The sequence below is a fragment of the Anas platyrhynchos genome, chromosome 6 (assembly GCF_047663525.1).
Source record: "Anas platyrhynchos isolate ZD024472 breed Pekin duck chromosome 6, IASCAAS_PekinDuck_T2T, whole genome shotgun sequence".
Lineage (NCBI taxonomy): Eukaryota > Metazoa > Chordata > Aves > Anseriformes > Anatidae > Anas > Anas platyrhynchos.
In genome coordinates, this window is record NC_092592.1 from 36,365,373 (window position 1) to 36,385,050 (window position 19,678).

The 19,678-nt window shown below is 42.5% G+C and overlaps 1 protein-coding gene and 1 long non-coding RNA gene across 3 annotated transcripts in view; one reads left to right on the top strand and one right to left on the bottom strand.

The window, feature by feature from the left end:
- LOC140002756 (uncharacterized) overlaps positions 1-19,678 on the bottom strand; it is a 144,914-nt gene that overhangs the window by 97,315 nt on the left and 27,921 nt on the right. The gene's annotated exons all lie outside the window — the stretch shown is intronic.
- Positions 11,248-12,695, top strand: LOC140002845 (inositol 1,4,5-trisphosphate receptor-interacting protein-like 1). Its single transcript, XM_072040236.1, has one exon. It carries the CDS (start codon positions 11,272-11,274, stop codon positions 12,184-12,186), a length of 915 nt encoding a protein of 304 aa, XP_071896337.1. The 5' UTR covers positions 11,248-11,271; the 3' UTR covers positions 12,187-12,695.

Here is a 19,678-nt window from a genome sequence, read left to right on the forward strand (position 1 = left end):
ACAATAAACAGCATTGCCTTATATTTTCTGGCTGTTACGAAATGTCTGCCTTTCTTGGACTAGTAGCTTTTGGTCCTTTCTGCTTTTTCTTTCCCTGCTTTCAATACTAGGACAAAGATTATCACTTTACTTTGTGAGAGAAGAATGTCTTGAAATAGATCCAATCCCTCCATCCCTCAAATATTTACACACATAACTCCACATATAACTCCATATAATCCACACCCTAAATTTTACTGTCATGCAACCATAGATATGCTAGTTAGAAGGGACTGTGCTAAAGGGCTGTAGCCGAGTTCCTCTGCTTGAAGCAGAACTGTCACCACCTCTAGCTCAGATCTTAGGTAGCTGCCCTGAACAATACCAAGCTGCAGAAGAAATCAGGGTTTGCAGGATTAAGATGTACTTAAATGCATACAAACACAAGACCAACCTGGTTCCTTTCCTTTTTCTTTTTAAACAGGTGGTGCTTTCCTCATGCTGCCCCTTTAAAAGCAATTTTCTGCCAAACATCAGTAAAAGGATGCTGGCAACACTTTTTAATAAAAGGAAAATCCCACTTACCACTTTTGATATTCATTTTAGTAACATTAATCATGATGAATTCATTCAGTATGTCGCATGACTGCTGTGTGTAATTTCTTAGGAATTCCATTTTCATTTAACATTAATTAAAGAGCACTTATTATAGTGTTACCAAAATTAATTCCCGGTCTGCAGCCCTGTCTGCCAAGTTTCAACCTTCAGCAAATTATTATGGGTGAGTTATAGACCCTGGGAAAATGAGGTCTATAATGGAATATTAACTATAGTGATGCATTCATCATCATATTACAGTAAGGGCAATGTTCAGGGAGATGGTGATCATTCGGAATAATGCACTCTATGATCCTGCTCCCGTCTAGCCCTTTAAGACAGTTATTGGAGCCCACAGAAATTACAGATAGTTAGCAAGCTTGTTTAATCCAATATGGTTTGTGAGACACTCTATCCTTCTTGCTTAGAGTCTGTTTGATTATGATACAATGATCAGACTCAGGATATTACCTCTTTGGCAATTCGGCTTCCTGCTGCTGAAGAGACACAGACACCGTGGCAATATTTTTGATATAGCCCAGCATAGCTAAGTGTCGTTCATTAAAAGAAGATTTATTCACATGCATCTGTCTTGAATCTGTCATATTCTCCCTAAAGGGATTCAGGCATTTAATATGTCTTTTTTTTTTCCCCCATTTATGACATTCACCATGGAGTGTATAATCTTAGTTTCCCCATATTTTTAGCACCAAAATAGCAGTTTTGTATATCTTAAAGGATTTTACTATATCCTGTTTTTGCAAGAAATCCTAGAGAGACCATGAATTATATAACAGATATTCTAGGAGGAAAGGAGGTTGGCCATTACTTTTCTTCTTGTTTTATACAAGTTCACACACCATTATTTGGTCCCTTGTTCTGGCTTCTTTCCCATAAAATTCTGAACAGCTCCAAAGCTTTCCTGCACAGAAAAAAACACACACCAAAATAATAATAATAATAAAATAAAATAAAAAATAAAAAAGTTCATTTTTGCTAAGATTGGGAAAGATTTTGGAGGGGAAAAATACAGGGGAAAGCCATGTTAATTTTGGACCAGCACAAGCAGACTCTGCTTGAAAGAAAGGCACACGGTCACTTATTTAACACCTGTCTTTAGGAAAGCTGTTATGCAAAGAGTCACCTACAGATTGAATTTCATTCCCTAAAGCAATGCTGAACTTTAAAGGCATCTAAAAGCCAAGTCTGTCTGCAATGACAAGAGAGAAGGCTCGTCCTGCCCACAGGCCAGATGGATCCATTATAACCCAACTGAGAGTGTGTATGCCTGGGGCTGAAGCATCCGTCTTGCTTCTGGTCAGAGCTGCCTTAAGCCCCAAGGGCTCTGGGCAAAGTCAGAGGAGCTCAGATTGTCTGGATACCTCCAGGAAAGCAGGTCCCATGGTTCCCAGCAACAAACTTGTATAGCTACCTGTATAGCTCCCAGCCCTGGAGGAGGGGGAGGGAAATCCAAAGCTAAAACCAACAAACCTTGACTTCTATCTCATGTATCAGCTTCCTGGAATTCAAAGTTGTTTGAGCCCCCATCTATTGCACTTCTGAGGGTTCCTCCCGTAGCACAGCTCATCACCCCATTTCCTAACAAGTCAGGAGGAACAACTGCCATTCAGCTAATAGACTCAATGAGGAACCAGTTTCAGATCCTCCAGTTGCCTGAAAATATTTTATCATGCATCTTTTCTAACCCAGGACTTGGTGTCCTACCCCGAGAGGAGACCAAGGATGTAGAGAGACCAGGTTGCCAACACAACACCATGTATTTCAAGAAATTGTCGTTATAGTATTGCAATGCCAAGCCTAAACCATTCTTTTGGTCTCAACCCTTAGCATCTCTATAGTCACAGAATCAGAATTTCTAGGTTGGAAGAGACCTCAAGATCATCGAGTCCAACCTCTGACCTAACGCTAACAGTCCCCACTAAACCATATCCCTAAGCTAAGTCAAGACACTTTCTCTTTATATACAGCTACACAAGAAAACTCAGATATGAAACCATAGCTCTGTATTTGTGTGGTGAAAAGGATGGTCTTAAGGTTATAGTGACAGACAGGTATATCTCTTGGTTTCTATTAACTACATGAAAAAGCACCTTTCCCAAGCATGGGACTCTCTTGCTAGACTTCAGAAATAACTCACCACACACAAGTGCCTTGAGGCTTCCATCAGCTCTTCCCTTCCCTGGCACCTTGGGCACTCCTCTGCTTGCCCAAAGTCTGAAAGCCACCCAGCCAGGGAAGAGAGATATTACATCAGTAGCTGCTCCTGCAGACAACAGTCAGAGATGTTAATTTAATAAAGAACTATTAGTCTTGCCACATCTGCAGAGCTGGAGCAAGGGGTGTCAGTGCTGGAAAGACAGCTTCCTTTTTAGCACCAGTGCCCTGGGTGTTTCAGCATTTACGCTCAAAAGATGACTCAGCTCTGACGCAAACATGGGAGAGGAAGGAGGGAAATGCAGTGCTTGCCCCCCTCCCAGGCTGGAGGAGATGCAGGGATACACTCCATGTGCAATGAGACCACCCCAAGCGCTGATCCAGTTGACAGTTTTGGATCTATGATACAGGGTTTATCCCATAAGAGTAGTAGCAATATATCTAACATGAAACCACAGCCCCCACTTATTAAAATTTGGCAGATCTCATTCACTACAGTACTTTCACAGGTATCTCTGAGAGCACCCAAGCTGCTCTTCCCACAGCTTGGCTCTTGGGCATCTCACCCTTGCATGTTTTTTCTACTTAGCCAGGAACTTATGCCTTTCAAAAGTATGTTCTCCTGAAAGGAGAATCAGGAAAGACAAACCTAATGACTAAAAATAATTCCTTGAAAGTGTTCAGCAACAGCTTACAAAGAAACAGAAGTTCTGAAATTGCCACAAGAGAAGTGCCTGTGAAATGAGCTGCTCAGAACTACAGGTCCTACTTTGATGAAATAATACCTGTAAAAAAGAGTAAGGGATGAGGCTGTGATTATCAGACTGAATACACTAAAATCTGCCCTGACCTGAGCCAGAAATCAGAAATTAACTACTGAACTGTTAGTTCTTCGTGCACATCTGATTTTTACACTTTAAAAGTTTGAAAAGAAACAAAGCAATAAATAAGCAACAGATCCTCAGATAAAAACCCAGCTTCTCTTAAACCCTAATACTGGGAAGCATTGAGTCACACGGATGCTGCCATTTAACATCCTACCGGAACATAAGAACAAAATAATTTAGGGGATTTTTAAATTTTATTTTATTCTTTCCTTGCAAGGTGACATCCATTCATTACCTTCAAGCAATGACTTGCAACAGTTTGCTCTAAAACACATTTTGTGAGTAAGCACCGCAGGTGGAGTTCAAAGCACATATCAGTGGGTTCCCAGTCATGCACAGGAACAAATCTGAGAGGAAGAGGAGGTGTCTGGCATTTTCAGGTAAGAATTTCCTATGTACTTTTCACAGACTTCCTCTAAATTCTGCCAAACTCTGCCAACACATGCCATCGGTATGAATAAAAGACTCAGCTAAGAAAATATATCTATCATGAGCAGGAAATGCGCTACTACCTTGTGACTCATTCAATTAACATCTTCAACAAGGATGCGAGTTTCACCTGATGGATAACAATAATTGTGAGAGTATGTTTCACTCCACTATTCAATTTTAGCCCACTTTAGGCTTTGAGTAATTGGACAAGAACCTAATAAAGCATACTACTAATCACCCTCTCTAAATAGATGCCTGGTTCTTCCCGGTATCAAAAAAATACATTTAGAAAAATGTCACTGAAGTAATAAAGAACAAAGTAAAGTGCTGTGGTACTCTTGGTACTAACAAATATATAACAAATAGGCAAAGGGTCACAAAAATGACAAGCTCATGGAAAAATAAACAAGAGAAACCAAAGTATCCATCCTTCTTACCTCTGTTGCCTGCAGTATTCTCTGATCTCATCATGAACTCCTTTGCTTTTACTATTTGTATGGCAAAATAAAAATAAAATAATAATACATATTAAAAAAAAAATAAAATAAAAGCCCTCAAAGACCAGAGCTGCATTATGCAAATCTCCAAACCTGATCCCAAGAGCTGAGGTCAGGCAGGCAAAGGGAGTCATTTCTGTCCTGTTTCAGCCAGCCTAGATTTCACTTAGGATTACAAAAGGCGTGCCAGGAACTTCCTGCAAATTCTGTATCTTAGTCAGTATGTACTAACTTCAGATGGGATTACTTTAACTAAACTCAAACTGCTTGCATAAAGTGAAAAATATTTCATCTACAGTTTTTCCTTAAGTTGATCTTTTCTGTTGTTTGGTTGTGTGTTTTTTTTTTTGTTTGCTTTTTTTCACTTGGTTGGAAAGGACACTAGGTTATCATCAGTCACTACAGCAAAAGGCAAGCAAGTACATGTGCCTGCACTAATATATTTTCCACACTTTAACTTTTGCCTGGTCGTAAAACCGCATTTTAAAAGATTGTTTTGAGTTGGTTTCCCAGGCTTTGGAAAGAGAAAGGAGACTTGGCTTAGCAGGTCATTCTGTCCCCACCCAGCTAATTCTGCAGAAGATATTGATCTCCTACAACAATATCACTAAAAAAAATGCCATTACATCTTCTGATTTTCCTCCCTCTTCCCAGCTCTCCAGTGAAATGAGGCTTCATCTCAGTACTGCCAGTCAATAGAGTATTTCGGTCTGTGCCTCAGCAGGCTTTATTCAAATCCAATGGGCAGAGTTATTTTATCTCACACAAGCCATGAAAAGTCTTTACAAAGCTTTTAGACCATCTAAACTTCATGCAGTCCTTCTAAAGTTACTACTTGAGGGAATGTGGCACTGAAGCATCCAACTGAATTTATAATACCTTCATCTCAATGTCTTTATACCACATAAGGCATAGGTCAGTTTTCCTTTTCAGAAATATCCTTCATTTGAGGAGAATCAACATATGAAAGGAGATATTGCGATCTGTTTGTTATGAAGTAGGAAAAAAAATAAAAATAATAATAATAAAAAAAAGTATATGGAAATATATAAAGGACAATATCCTTTTTCCAATAATCCTAATTCTAATAAACTGATTATAAAACCATGAGTTAGTCTGTGCTTTCTGCGATGACTCAGTCCACAGCTATAGGCATAGCCATCAGAATGACTCAGACATCAGTTTCCACTGACACTTTGCTAGGCTTGGTATATATAGTGAGGACCCAAAAATTCCCCAGCCCAAAATTAAACTCCAGAAAACAGAAAGAAGAATCTGAAAGAACAGAGAGATTGCAAGTTTGTAACCACAATTACCCTGTTGCTCAATTTTATATGAAATATCCAAAAATAAATATCTATTATTATATGGGAACACTGCTGTTTTACAGGATTTTAGAGCCTCAAATTTTTCAATGAAGTCAGTAGGTGTACCGAGCAACAGCTGTTTAACAAGTTAACTCCCATTTAACTCACAAAAAAAAAAAAAAAAAAAAAAAAAAAAAAAACAGGAAACACAAATGAATAAACTGACAATTGGTTGTAAATCACACCAATCCAGATGCTACTGTTTAGCAAAAAACAGTAAATTTAGTTCTCTTTATTCTTTGAAACTAAGAGTTTCTCCACAGGAGCTGAAGAAAAGTATAGGGAACACTGAATTTCCATTTCTCAGACAGTTCACTATAAGAATTAACTTGACATGGAGACATTTCTTAATTTCCTTTGAAAATCCTGGTTCCTGAGTCTACAGAGTCAAGAATCCCCACTTCTGGCTAAAGATCAGAGCAATCTGAGCAGTATATCTCCCCTGGGTTGCCTGAAAGACACACGCTTTGTTAGTTCAGATCTGGTGCCAAACCAAGACCTTCTGAGTTGGGCTCTCCTGTCTGTGGAAGTGCAGGATGATCTATGTGACCAGAGGGGTTTCCTTTGCTCGTCAGAAACCAGGCTCCTTTTCACCACCAGGGGTTGGCAACGACTGGTTGAATTGGGGAAAGGATGCCAGCATGTTGTTAGAAATGAGTCAAAACTGCCAATGAGGTGACAAAATGGGAGTGCTGAAGGTTGAGAGATGCAAAGCAATCCTTTCTTCCCTTTCTTCCTCCCACCCCAAGGCACACACCCCACATATTTCAGGACAGCTTTTGCCAGCTGTTGCTGCCTAAGTTTCAGCTTGCTGATGGAGTCCTGTTTATGAGCTCTAAATGAGCTGTCACTACTCTGTCCACTTCACAATTACACAGGAGCTGCTATGAATTCCAGAGATATAGAAAACCTTTATTTTTTTCTCATGTCATCAAAGAAAGATATGAAGCATTATGGAAGTATGAAGGAAGGACCTTGTAAAGAATGGGCTTTCCAAAACAGAGCTGGACAAATCTACATGATGTAAATGTGGTCAGGCAGAAAAATTTTAACAAGGAAGGTTGATTTTCACAAAACCTCCATTACAAATCTTCCTTTGGTCTGAGATGTGTTTCCCAGTCCAAAGTCAGAAGAAAGAATCAACTTTCAAAAAACAAAAGCCTTCTTAGAATAATGTTCCTCTCAGAGATTACCTGTGGATCTAAATTCCACTTCAAATCCATCCTTGGAAACAAGCTACCTCCCATGCAAGTTTTCGTCTCTGTTATTCTCCACAAAATGGAAGTGACCCTCTAACAATGTTTGTTTACCCAACAGATATCCTCAGGCTTTAACTCTCCACCTGATATCAAGAAGAGGATCCTCTGTGCCACTGCACTGAGTTGGCTTCATCTCGTATCACACAGGACTGGGAAGTTCTGATTTACAACTTCTCCCTTCAGCTGTCAAGAACAGGAGCTGTTTTCTTGAACAGATAGAAGCTTACGTAAATAAAAATACATAATATTTGGAAAGTTGCTCTTACTGGCGTAGTTGGGAACACAACGCTATTTTTCCAGAAGTAAATATCATAATCTTTTAACTATTTGCTAAGAAATTTGTAGTCATAAACCTGTCTATCTTCAAGAGCTCTACAGCTATTTCTGCTCCTCAGGATTCTCTAGCATTTATTGTTATTACCATTTAATTGGATTTATTCAAATACATTTATTCTGTCTTCCCTGGCTTTCCCTGTAAGGTTTTATAGTTCACACCTCTTCCCATGTGGCCCACTTAATAAAACATGTCTTGTGTCTTATGAAGAAGAGATGGCTTTGGAACTGTGGTTGTTTGAGAACCATCTGTGTCAGCCATATCACACTACTGCTGACACAGCACTGGGCAGTGACAGCACCAATTTCATCCCTTCATCATTTGTTAGCTTCCTCTTGGTTTTCATTTCCCTTTAAAACACAGTTTGTTGCAGTAAAAGATGAGAAGGGGGAGCTCTCTTCCATCACAAATTTAAAAAGGAGATAAATGGGTGTTGGGAAGCCAGTGTCATTCAGCTGAAATGCTGCTAAGATATCCAAAATGACTTTTCCTCACATTAATCTTTCAAAAGGGTGTTCAGCATCTATCAAGGTTTCTTCTATAAACAGGATTAACTTTTTTTTTATTTTTTTATTTTTTTTACCATTTCAGGTAATGATACTTGACTTGCTGCGCTACACGCAGGGAAGTCTGGCGAATGTTACGATTGTTTGGCAGACAGGAAGTGACTGCATCATTAACACTATCCAGAAGTGAGTGGTGATAAACCCTGGCACAGCAACAAAAAGAATAGCCAGGCAGAGTGACACGAGAACTTGTGGAGTACATTCTGCAGTCGAAGGCAGAAACCCACATGAACTCAAAACATAACCAGTTCAAATAAACCTTGTCCCTTGCAGGCTATAAACAGAAGGAGTTCAAGAATGAATGTATTGGGTATGGCATGGAAGTGAAGTGAGATAAGATGTTTTCTTTCACTACTATTTTAAATTAAAAAAAAAAAAAGAATCAAGTGCATTTTAGGTTTACTGTATGTTTCACAATATAATTATAACTGTAAACAGTTCAGAGAAGTCCAGTTGTAGCTACCATCTTGAAATTATCTTTCAAGAATTTCCTGCTGTTATTATCTTACAGCTCTGGCAGTTTAATTGAGGCTGAATGGCAACTTGCTCTGTTAACATAACACAATATCAGACTTACAATTTTGGAAAGAAACAAAAATGCACCAGATATTTCCTCGGATACTGACATGCCTCATGTTTTAACTTTAAGTTCAATAAGCTACATGACTTTCTGCATGGTGTTCACACTCCTATATGCTGCTTTTGCTGAATTATTGCTGTCATTCCCCTCTAAGCAGGAAATATGAGCCAGTTAATGGATTTACCTTATTTCCATTCAAGGTAGAAACTCAGAAAGGATTGGGGAGGGCAGGGGGAAGCCTACCTATAAGCGATGAAATATCAAAAAAATATTTGTAAACTAAGAATGTGTTCATAAATTAAGCCACATCTGACCTTCCAAAAAGGAAGTATTAACTGCCCATAGACACTGACCTGCTTTATGCATGAATTCCCCCCATCCTAATCCATGTATCTATTATATTCTGGAGTAATAACTCACATCCTATCACACCTAAAATAAACTTTTCTAATGAGTTCAAGGGAATCGGAATATTTGCTTTGGCATCCTGGATATTTGTATTTCATAGACTTAGTCCATTCTGACATAATCAGCAGCAGGAGAACACATTAACCTATCCTCAGTGTTCCTAAACTCAGCAAGTTTGATAACCAAGCACAAAGTACGGTAGCCCAGATAATTTAGAAAAACAAGAATTAAGATCTCAGAAGAATATTATGAGATTCTAACCTACGCAGAGAAAGGTTAAATATGGATAATATTTGAAGTAGAAACACGCTGGCCTAGATTGAATTATTTCATCTATCTCAATATTTTTCATATTTGTTTGCCCAAATAATGTACAAGTGATTAACTTTTCATATAAGGACATCAAAATAAAACCAAAATGGGAAAGTAACTTAATTTATGGTAAATATATGAGTCAGGTGCTGACGGTACCAATAATGCAGAGGAGTTTGTATGTCAGCATATAGTGCACGCCTACTTCATATTTTGGAAGCTCAAACAGCTTTCTAGCAGCTGTTGATGGCTGGAAGAAAGAACGACTTACATGAAAAGCCTTAAGCTTGAAGAGTTGCATTATCACAAACATCTGAGTTAGGATCCTTTTGAGGATCTAAGCAACCTAAATCCCCATGAACTGGACCTGAGCCATATATCATCGTTAAAATGGATTTTGGATCTCCTCTACCCTAGACACTAGAGCAAAGTGGAGAGATCTCAATTCATTTCTTTCCCAAGCTGGAATCTCCCTATAAAATAGCACTGCATTAATGAAAATTATAATTTTGTTCTCCTTAGGTCTATAGGCATGTAGAAGGTTAGTGGAAGCCACTTATCAAGGGCTTAAAGGAAGGCTTAAGTGTTTCATTAAGGGTATTAAAATTCACCAGCAGTGCAGTCTCAGTACAGCTGTAGTGCTTTCTGTTTCTCTAGGTTCACCTGGGGACAGCTCAGAGTTATCTGCCATGAGATCTGTGGGCATCTTCTTGGGTGTCTATGAAGCACATGTGCCATGCTAATATACTTTTGTAAGTCCCACTCTTCACATTCAGAATATTTTCATAATATTTCATAATAACAAGTCACTTTACTTCATGTCTTCGTTATTTTCTTTCCCTGAATGAAATCAATTTGGTGTATCTAGACGCATGAGTTTTTGATTTGGAGCACCAGGGCGTTTGGGGATATGCTTGATACTAAAGTTGCACCAGGGGTGTTTTAGTTTGAATGTTAGGTAGAACTTCTTTACTTCTTTTAGGCATTGGAATGGGCTGCCCAGGGAAGTGATATCGTTTAGTGGAGGACTTGTTAGTGTTAGGTCAGAGGCTGGACTCGATCATCTTGAGGTCTCTTCCAACCTAGACAATTCTGTGATTCTGTAAAAATTATTGACATTTTTCCTCACAGGCACGGCAGGAACAAGCTTCCGGCAGCGCTGGGCACCTCCCCTCCCGCACAGCCTCGTCCCCATCCAGAAATGTCTCCTCCCAAGCACTGCGCTGTCATGGCACATGAGGAGCACAGCATCCACAGGCTCCATCACCCAAATTTCTCTCCGCAGATGGCGCTGGGGGCTCCCACAAGCCGTGCAAGGGGAACCCGAGGAGCACCGGCACTCAGGCAATGCCAGTGGTTGTGTGGGGACTGAGGGCAGGGCCGGGGGGCTGTGGCAGGGCGGGGGCGCGGGTGACAGCACAGAGGACATGTCACAATGGGGGGACTGCTTTTAAGGCAGCCACAGGCAGCGCTGCTTCACTTTGTCCTGAGCCACTGGCGAGGTGAGTGAAGCAGTGGGGGGAAGGCTGGGCTGGGCCAGGGCCGGGGCACAAACACCAGCCCCCCGAGGGCTGCTGAGCCTGCAGCAAGGGCCCAGCCATTCTGGGCAGGGCTCGTGGCTGTCACTGCCAGCTCTGGCCACAGTCCCTGCGGCCTCCCAGCTCCCTCACTCCTTCTCCTACCCGACTCCGGGGGGCTGTAGCTCCTGCCCTGGCTCCCTCGGCCGCCAGGCAGCTCCCACCCAGCCCCACTGACCCCCTTCTCTCTCAACTCTCGCAGACCATGATTTCGGAACTCTTCTTCGTGTTGGCTTTCCTGCGCTTAATTCAGAACACACCAAAAGTTGGCTATGAACTGGATGAGGCTACAACCGCGCGCATGCAGCAGCGTGCAGAGGAGCTGCAGGCTCGCATGACGCAGCTGCTGCTGGAAATCGAGCAGATTGAGCAGGAGCATGGCTGGGCGCGTGTGGGAACCCTGCTCCTGTCGCTGCTGCAGCAGTGGCAGTTCTGGGTCCTGACCGGAGAGATCCTCCTGTTCTTTGTGCTCTGCCGCATGCTCATGAAATTCTGCCGTGAGCTGCGCAGTGCAACCAAGAAAGGCGTCTCCAGAAGTAAGGAAGATGACTCCTCTGAGGAAGACCCCGACGACATTCTGGATGCCTGCAGATTTCTCAACGAGTCCCTGCAGTGGCCGGTGAGGAGCCTGGAACAAACGTGCATGGTCGTGGAGGAACTGGTGATCAACCTGCTCGCCGCCTGCCAGGGCCTCCCCAGGAACAAGTTCATGCCACAGCTGCAGCCAGCCATTGCGGTGGGCAGCGCCTCCGGTCCCACTGAGTGTGACACCATCTACCGCCTGCTCGTGCCCCTGAACCCACCGCCCGGGCACGCCTTCCACCTGGAGCTGGGCACCGAAGGGGAGAGGCTGGCCAGGAACTCCTGCATCCGCGTGGAGCTGCAGTGCCTGTGCATACGGGAGCGGATGCTGGGCGACGTGCTGTGCTTCCTCCACCGTCCTCAGCACGAGCTGAAGAACCAGGACCCGAGCCTCCTGGACACCCTCTGCTGCGGCTCCTACTTGGATGTGCAGAAGACAGCGAAGTGGTTCCAGGAGCTGGTGGCAGAAGCCTGGGAGGCTGTGCCTCAGTCAGCCCGGCTGAAGCTCACGATGCTGCCCTCCACCCGCTTCTGCAAGTTCAATCTCACCAAAGGCTCCAATAAAAGCCTCTCCATCGAGCTCATGCTTGGCGTGAAGCAGGACGACTCGGACACCTACCTGACCTTCGAGTAGTCAGAGGCCGGCATTCACAGCAGCACGAGGTGGCCCCAGAGCTGCGCTGTGCCAGAGACGCTCTTCTTCAGGAAACACCTCGGCATGCTCGGCACACCTTCCACCTCTGACATCTGCAGCTCTGTGTCTGTATGCTGGTAGGCACCAACTTTGCCACCCGTGCTTTGACGACTGCTGTCACCCACCTCCTGACCTGACCACCATCCTCGTGGCAAGCACGCACAGGAGGGATTTCACCAGCGATGATTTTGGTGGCTGTGAAGCTGAAGGAGTGACACCCTGCTTGCCACATGCCCCAGAGCTGAGCACACTGCTCATGGAGACGATGCTGCTCAGCTGGGAATTGCTCCTCCATGTCATCTCCGCAGCAAAACCACCCCTGGGGGAGGCACACCCCGTGCAGCTGAAGACACCGCTGCAGGGAAGCTTGAAGCAGAGACTGCTCTTTCCACCTGGACAGTGACCATCTGGGCTCCTGGGGAGTGTCCACTCACTCCAGGAGCTCTGAGCTCTGCAAAAACTGCAATATATATTGCAATTGTTATTATTTTGTTTATATATTGTTCAAATAAACAAGATATATTACAATAAATAATAAACAAACGCTTTGTCTGTGAGTGTCTGTACCACACCGGGTCAGGAAATCACAGAATCACAGAATTTCTAGGTTGGAAGAGACCTCAAGATCATCGAGTCCAACCTCTGACCTAACACTAACAGTCCCCACTAAACCATATCCCTAAGCTCTACATCTAAACGTCTTTTGAAGACTTCCAGGGATGGTGACTCCACCACCTCCCTGGGCAGCCCGTTCCAGTGCCTAACAACCCTTTCAGTAAAGAAATTCTTCCTAACATCTAACCTAAAACTCCCCTGGCGCAACTTTAGCCCATTCCCCCTCGTCCTGTCACCAGGCACTTGGGAGAACAGGCCAACCCCCACCTCGCTACAGCCTCCTTTAATGTACTTATACAGAGCAATAAGGTCACCCCTGAGCCTCCTCTTCTCCAGGCTGAACAAGCCCAGCTCCCTCAGCCGCTCCTCATAGGACTTGCTCTCCAGGCCCCTCACCAGCTTCGTCGCCCTTCTCTGGACCCGCTCAAGCGCCTCCATGTCCTTCTTGTAGCGAGGGGCCCAAAACTGAACACAGTACTCGAGGTGCGGCCTCACCAGAGCCGAGTACAGGGGGACGATCACCTCCCTAGCCCTGCTGGTCACAGTGTTTCTGATCCAAGCCAGGATGCCGTCGGCCTTCTTGGCCACCTGAGCACACTGCTGGCTCATATTCAGCCGACTGTCCACCATCACTCCCAGGTCCTTCTCTGCCTGGCAGCTCTCCAACCATTCCTCTCCCAGCCTGTAGCTCTGCTTGGGGTTATTGCGCCCCAGGTGCAGGACCCGGCACTTGGCCTTGTTGAGCTTCATGCAGTTGACCTCAGCCCATCGGTGCAGCCTATCCAGATCCTCCTGCAGAGCCTTCCTACCCTCGAGCAGATCGACACACACACCTAGCTTGGTGTCATCTGCGAACTTACTGAGGGTGCACTCAATGCCGTCATCCAGATCATTGATGAAGATGTTAAAGAGGACCGGCCCCAGCACCGAGCCCTGGGGGATGCCACTAGTGACTGGCCTCCAACTGGACTTGACTCCATTCACCACGACTCTTTGGGCCCGGCTATCCAGCCAGTTTCTAACCCAACGAAGCGTGCGCCAGTCCAAGCCAAGAGCAGCCAGTTTCTTGAGGAGAGTGCTGTGGGAGACGGTGTCAAAAGCCTTGCTGAAGTCAAGGTAGACCACATCCACAGCCTTTCCCTCGTCCACCCAGCGCGTCAATTTGTCATAGAAGGAGATCAGGTTCGTCAAGCAGGATCTGCCTTTCATAAACCCATGCTGACTGGGCCTGATCGCCTGCTTGCCCTTCAAGTGCCGCATGATGACTCCCAAGAGGATCTGCTCCATGAGCTTCCCTGGTACTGAGGTCAAACTGACCGGCCTGTAGTTCCCCGGGTCTGCCCTCCGGCCCTTCTTGTAGATGGGCGTCACGTTTGCTAGCCGCCAGTCAGCTGGGACCTCCCCCGATAACCAGGACTGCTGATAAATGATGGATAGGGGCTTGGCCAGCTCCTCTTCCAGTTCTCTCAGTACCCTTGGGTGGATCCCATCCGTCCCCATCGACTTGTGCACATCCAAGTGCCGTAGCAGGTCACCAACCAGTTCTTCGTGGATGGTGAGGGCCACATCCTGCTCCCTGTCCCCTTCCACCAGCTCAGGGTACTGGGTATCCAGAGAACAACCGGTATTGCCGCTAAAGACTGAGGCAAAGATGCCACAGCCCCGGGGAGCATTTAGCTGAGGAGCTGATTCCGTGGGCTCCAATTGCACTCCTGGAGCTACAGCTCTGCTGCCTGTCCTGGCTCCTCCAGCAGGGCAAGGAGAACAGCTCAGCAGCCTCCTCAGCGCCGCGTGTTGCCGGTGTGCTGCATGGAGTCTGAAGGGGGGACTTGTGCAACAAGAGGCGAACCATGCCCTGGGAGCCCGATGGCTCCCATCGCAGTCCAAACGCTTCTTAAACTCCTGTCCCAGTGTGTGACCACCCTCTCGGTGAAGAACCTCTTCCTGATGTCCAGCCCGACCCCCCCCCCCCCACCTCAGCTTGATCCCATTCCCTTGGGTCCTGTCACTGGTCACTAAAGAGAAGAGATCTGCCCCTCCGCTCCCTGTCGTGAGGAAGCTGTAGGCCGCCATGAGGCCTCCCCTCAGCCTCCTCTTCTCCAGGCCGAACAGGCCCATTGCCCTCAGCCGCTCCTCGCACATCTTCCCCTCTGGGCCCTTCACCATCCTGTAGCCCTCCTACGGTAGCTCCTGATGAAGTATTTCTCTACCGTGGCACCTCCTTTCTCTTTTTCCCTCTTTCAAGTTTTCAAAGACTTTACTGTCATGCATGGAAATACTGTATTTGTGTCTCTTTGAAATTTGTTCTTTGTGAAGACCTTGTCCCGGGTTTGTCTCAAACTTAAGAAGTATTTCACACTCAAATCTCTGATGTAGCTTTAAATAGATATAAAATAACAAGAATATAAAGCATCAAGACAACTCCATTATATCATCAAAAGAAATTATTCCTCAAAGAGGCCAGCATTAATCCAAGCTGAGATAGGGTCTTCAGAGATTCCTTCTTTACTTTTGTGAGAATTAGTCTTGGGGATTGTTTTACTGCTGGGGGGGGGGGGGGGGAAGGGGGGGCGGAGGCTGCTGCTATTGTCAGAAGTTAGTTGTCAAAACTTTTTCTGGAAAACACTGATAATATAAACAACCTGATGATATAATCTTGTAGTATCCTCGTGTTAAACTTATGTGTCTTCACATTAAGGAGTGCTTTCAGCCCTTGAAACCCACATATAAAGCCAAACTCATGGTTTGTTGAAAACTCTTCTTTGCGGAAAAGAGAGAAGGGTTCAAAATGCCATATTTCAAACAGTTACCACACAAGCAAATAAAAGCTTACCTTTTCTGGGAAATGCCATATAATGGATTTAAAAGATGAGCAAAATCCCAATGTTTATTCAGTCTAATGGATAAAAAGGACAAACTCATTGGCTTATCACAGCGGTCAATTTTACAAGAAGCTGAGATAGGTTGTTTTTGACAGACAGTGAAAAACAAGCATTTGTGCTCAAAATAAAAAAAAAAATAAAAAATAAAAAACCAAAAAAACAGCTCATGTATTTCATATGGAAAAGCCAATAATAGTCCTCAACCAAACTTTAATAAATAAACCCTCTGAACTAGTTTGATTATACGTTGTTTCAAATTCTTACAATGAAACCTTCAATCTCACTCACTAAAAGCAAATTTGCCTTAGGTAGCTGGGAAGTGACTGATGTACGCAGTTTGAGCATTCAGTCATTACCGGTAGGACAATCGAGGGATGACTCTTTAATTTGATAGAATTATTGTGACAAGTCTGCAAATTCTTACCAATAGTAGACTATCTAACTCTGATTTGTGAATGTGGTTTACAGAATCCACCCATATTCTGAGAAAACTCAACATCACTATTGGAAAAATGCACAGTTCATTTTATATATTTTTAGTTACCTATTAACAGTTGAAGCACTGATAGTCCATGTGTATCCCTTATAATAAAACTTTCCCATTATATCATAATATTTCTTCTTTAGATTTAAATGGTATATTGCAGGACAGTTCAATAAAACATGGCTTCACTACATAGTTTATTTGGTTTATTAATTTACTGTCATTCATATATGCCTCTTGCCAGTGGGGAAGGGCAGTATTTGTCATTTAAACTATATGATCTATCCCCTATCTACTGAAAGTGTGTTTTAACTGTTAATCTGTTAGCAGGATGGCTGAAGGGTAAATTATTTGTCTGCTGCTAGTTAGCAAATGTCGCTCCATCTTGCGTATGCTTTCTCAATGGATAGGTGAAGTCCCTTACAACTTAGTGGGAAGCACAAATAGAGACTATCATAGCCAGCATAAGGAATACAGAATGGGATCTAAAGTCTTGACTACAGACTGAACGTAAGAGGATATAAAATAGTCTTCCCTACTCAAACACTAAAAACATATCCAAATTTCATTAGAAATGGTTTGTGGTACCTGACTGCTGTGGGACTCTCCAGGTCCCCACTTACTCTTTTTCTTAAGATTCTAAGAACTTCCACAGCAAAAAGTCTGTTGTTTAAAATGCCTGAGACTCAAATATGACCTATACAGTTGCTACTGAAGTCAGACTAGGCCAACCAACACTCAAACCTGCATGTTGGTCCTGAACTACCCATAAAAACATACCTAAACTAACAATAAACAAAGCCTCTGCACAGAGAGGCATTCAGGATAATGAATTGATGATCTGTAGGTCAGAAAATCCAGATTTACTCAGACCTAAAGGAAAGGAAGAAGTTCAAAGGGCCCTTCATAAGAGGCTCTCATCCCTATTTTCTTCCATTAGAATTGCCATACTTGAGCAACTACATGGACTTCACTCTGAAAGAGAGAGAGACAGGCAGTCTCTTCTAGAAGAAAACTAACACACCACTATGCTACGAACTATTCACCTTCCAAGTAACAGCTCTTTCTGTATTTTTTTTCCTACTCTTTTATGCTTTTTTTTTTTTTTTTGATCTTATTACAAACAAAGATATGGAAAACAAGTTCTTAATCTTTCAAGCAATATTCACTAATTTCTTTCAATTCATTCTAGCTTCATAATAGTGTTGTACCAAGGCCAGTCCTGTGAGATTGCATGATTGTCAGCTGATATATAAAAGCTATATTCTTGGCAACTAGATACATTACCTGCAGCACATAATATATAGAGAAAATTTCATTGTTATCCTACTCATTAATGGGTTTGTTTCCATTTTTCTGTGCTTTAACCAATTATCTTATGATGTTATTTCTTAATCCAAGAACTATACAAAATTGGAAGAGAAAAGTAGAAAAATTGTAATCCATTGGATTATCCCTTGTACACAGGTCCTGATGTTCCTCGTCGTCCTCAACATTTCTGCACACAGCTTCATATCTTTGAAAAAGTATTAGAGGCTATTTAGCTCAGAACTTCACAAAGCAGACCAGAAAAAAAAAAAAAAAGGAAAGATAGAGACATCTGAATTAAAGACTGAATGTTCAAGGAGCTCTGCTCAGCTGTTGGGCTTATTTTAAGCATTAGTATGGACATTTTTAAACCTATAAAAACAACAAATGCTGAAAGTTCTTTAAGCCTCAGAACTGGGTAAACACTGTTTATGCTACATTGCAAACTGCTTCAGAAAAGGTGAAAGTTGTCTTGCTTTGAATGTACACTAAATTAAAACACATAAGGAAACTATTGTGCTTGCATTCAGTAGAACAAAGTATGTGTTGTAGAGTATATTCCTCAATAATTCAAACTTTAAAAGGTACAGCATTTCAAGCCTTAAAATAACAAAGCTACACTCTTTCAGAGGTTATACCACATGGGGGTGTTCATTTCCCTTTGTCTTAGTTGCATAAACTCAAAGTCAACCCTATACAGTAAATGATGTCTGCCCTATTGTCTTATGTAAACACTCTTTTGTTATTCTTCATTGAAAAGCTGTGTTTAAAGAAAGCTCTGTATGAATTCCAATAAAGAAACTAGTGTAAGAAAACTGGATTCATAAAATGAATTAGAACAGCTCTACTGTTTCATCGACTGGTGCTGGAAAGCCAGCAAAGTCAGATAATATTTTATTTGGAGCTGAAATGAACTGTTGTGAACTCTGACAAACCAGCACTTCAAAGCATTCTGAACATACTGCCACCAGCATACGGAAATTTATCGTGACTGAGAGACTGACTCTGACCCTGTTTACATCGTCTTTACTCTGCTGACTTCAGCTGGATGGAAGATCAGAATTAAGTCATTCATGGCTATCTCTGTTCTTCATGATTTACAGAAGCATTAAAAGAAAAAAGAAAAAAAAAAAAAAGAAAAATAAAGAAAGGGAATCATGCTTGATACATATATTCTATTCTCAACAAAGTCTGGATCACAAAAAACTCAGACAAAATACTAATTTACACCAGGACAACTTCATGGGTGGCCCATGCAGGAATCAAAAGAACTGATGAAAAGTAAGATGTCAGATCTGGTGATATTGCTGAATCTTTAAAAATTTGTATTTCTGGGAATGGGATATAGCCCACTGCTACACAGTCCACGTGGTTCCATTATTTTTATTGAACCTTAGAAATACTTCACTGTGGCTGAATTAAAACATAAATGGTGGTAAAAGTATTCTAAAGCTTTAATATTTTTACAACCTCATGCTTATTATGAATTTCAAGGAGACTAGCATATTGCAACTTGACATTATTACAATGATAATTTATTAATGATTTGTATATTTCAGTATCCCTCTAGTTCTCCTGGGATGACATCAAGACTTATTTGTGCTTTGTATTTCACAAAGTATAGACTTTTTTGTCCTCATAAATCAACAGAATAATGTAATTGCTGAACGCACAAAAAAAAAAAAAAGCCAGAACATAAGAGGCTTCATGTACAGAAGGGTATAAATTGTATTGGTAGATATCTCTAAATGCTCCCTTTTTGGATCTCTACAGGTTTTTGTAGTCTATCCTATGCACAAGTCTTCAGACACAGAAACATTTCAAAACTTGTGAAATTCCTTGATGGCACACAAGTGAATTAATAGTAGATATGACGTAGCCGCTAAGAAGAATTCAAAGGGCTTTGAATCTTTAGATCTGATGTGTAATTTAGCTGACACATGGCACGTGAAACTTAACAAAGTAATGCAAATTGGTTACAGAAATGTAATTCAGAAGTAAAAAGTGAAAGGGGAAAAAACACAGAGAGGTTTAATAACACTGGACACCCAATAAAACAATCATAGAAACTGGTCTGCTGCCAATACAACACAAATATACATGTCCGTGAAACTGATAGAGCAAAAATTCCACCACCACCCCA

Bases quoted from the DNA above. Each gene is read 5' to 3' on its own strand.
- LOC140002845 (XM_072040236.1), top strand. From the start codon at position 11,272: ATGCAGCAGCGTGCAGAGGAGCTGCAGGCTCGCATGACGCAGCTGCTG.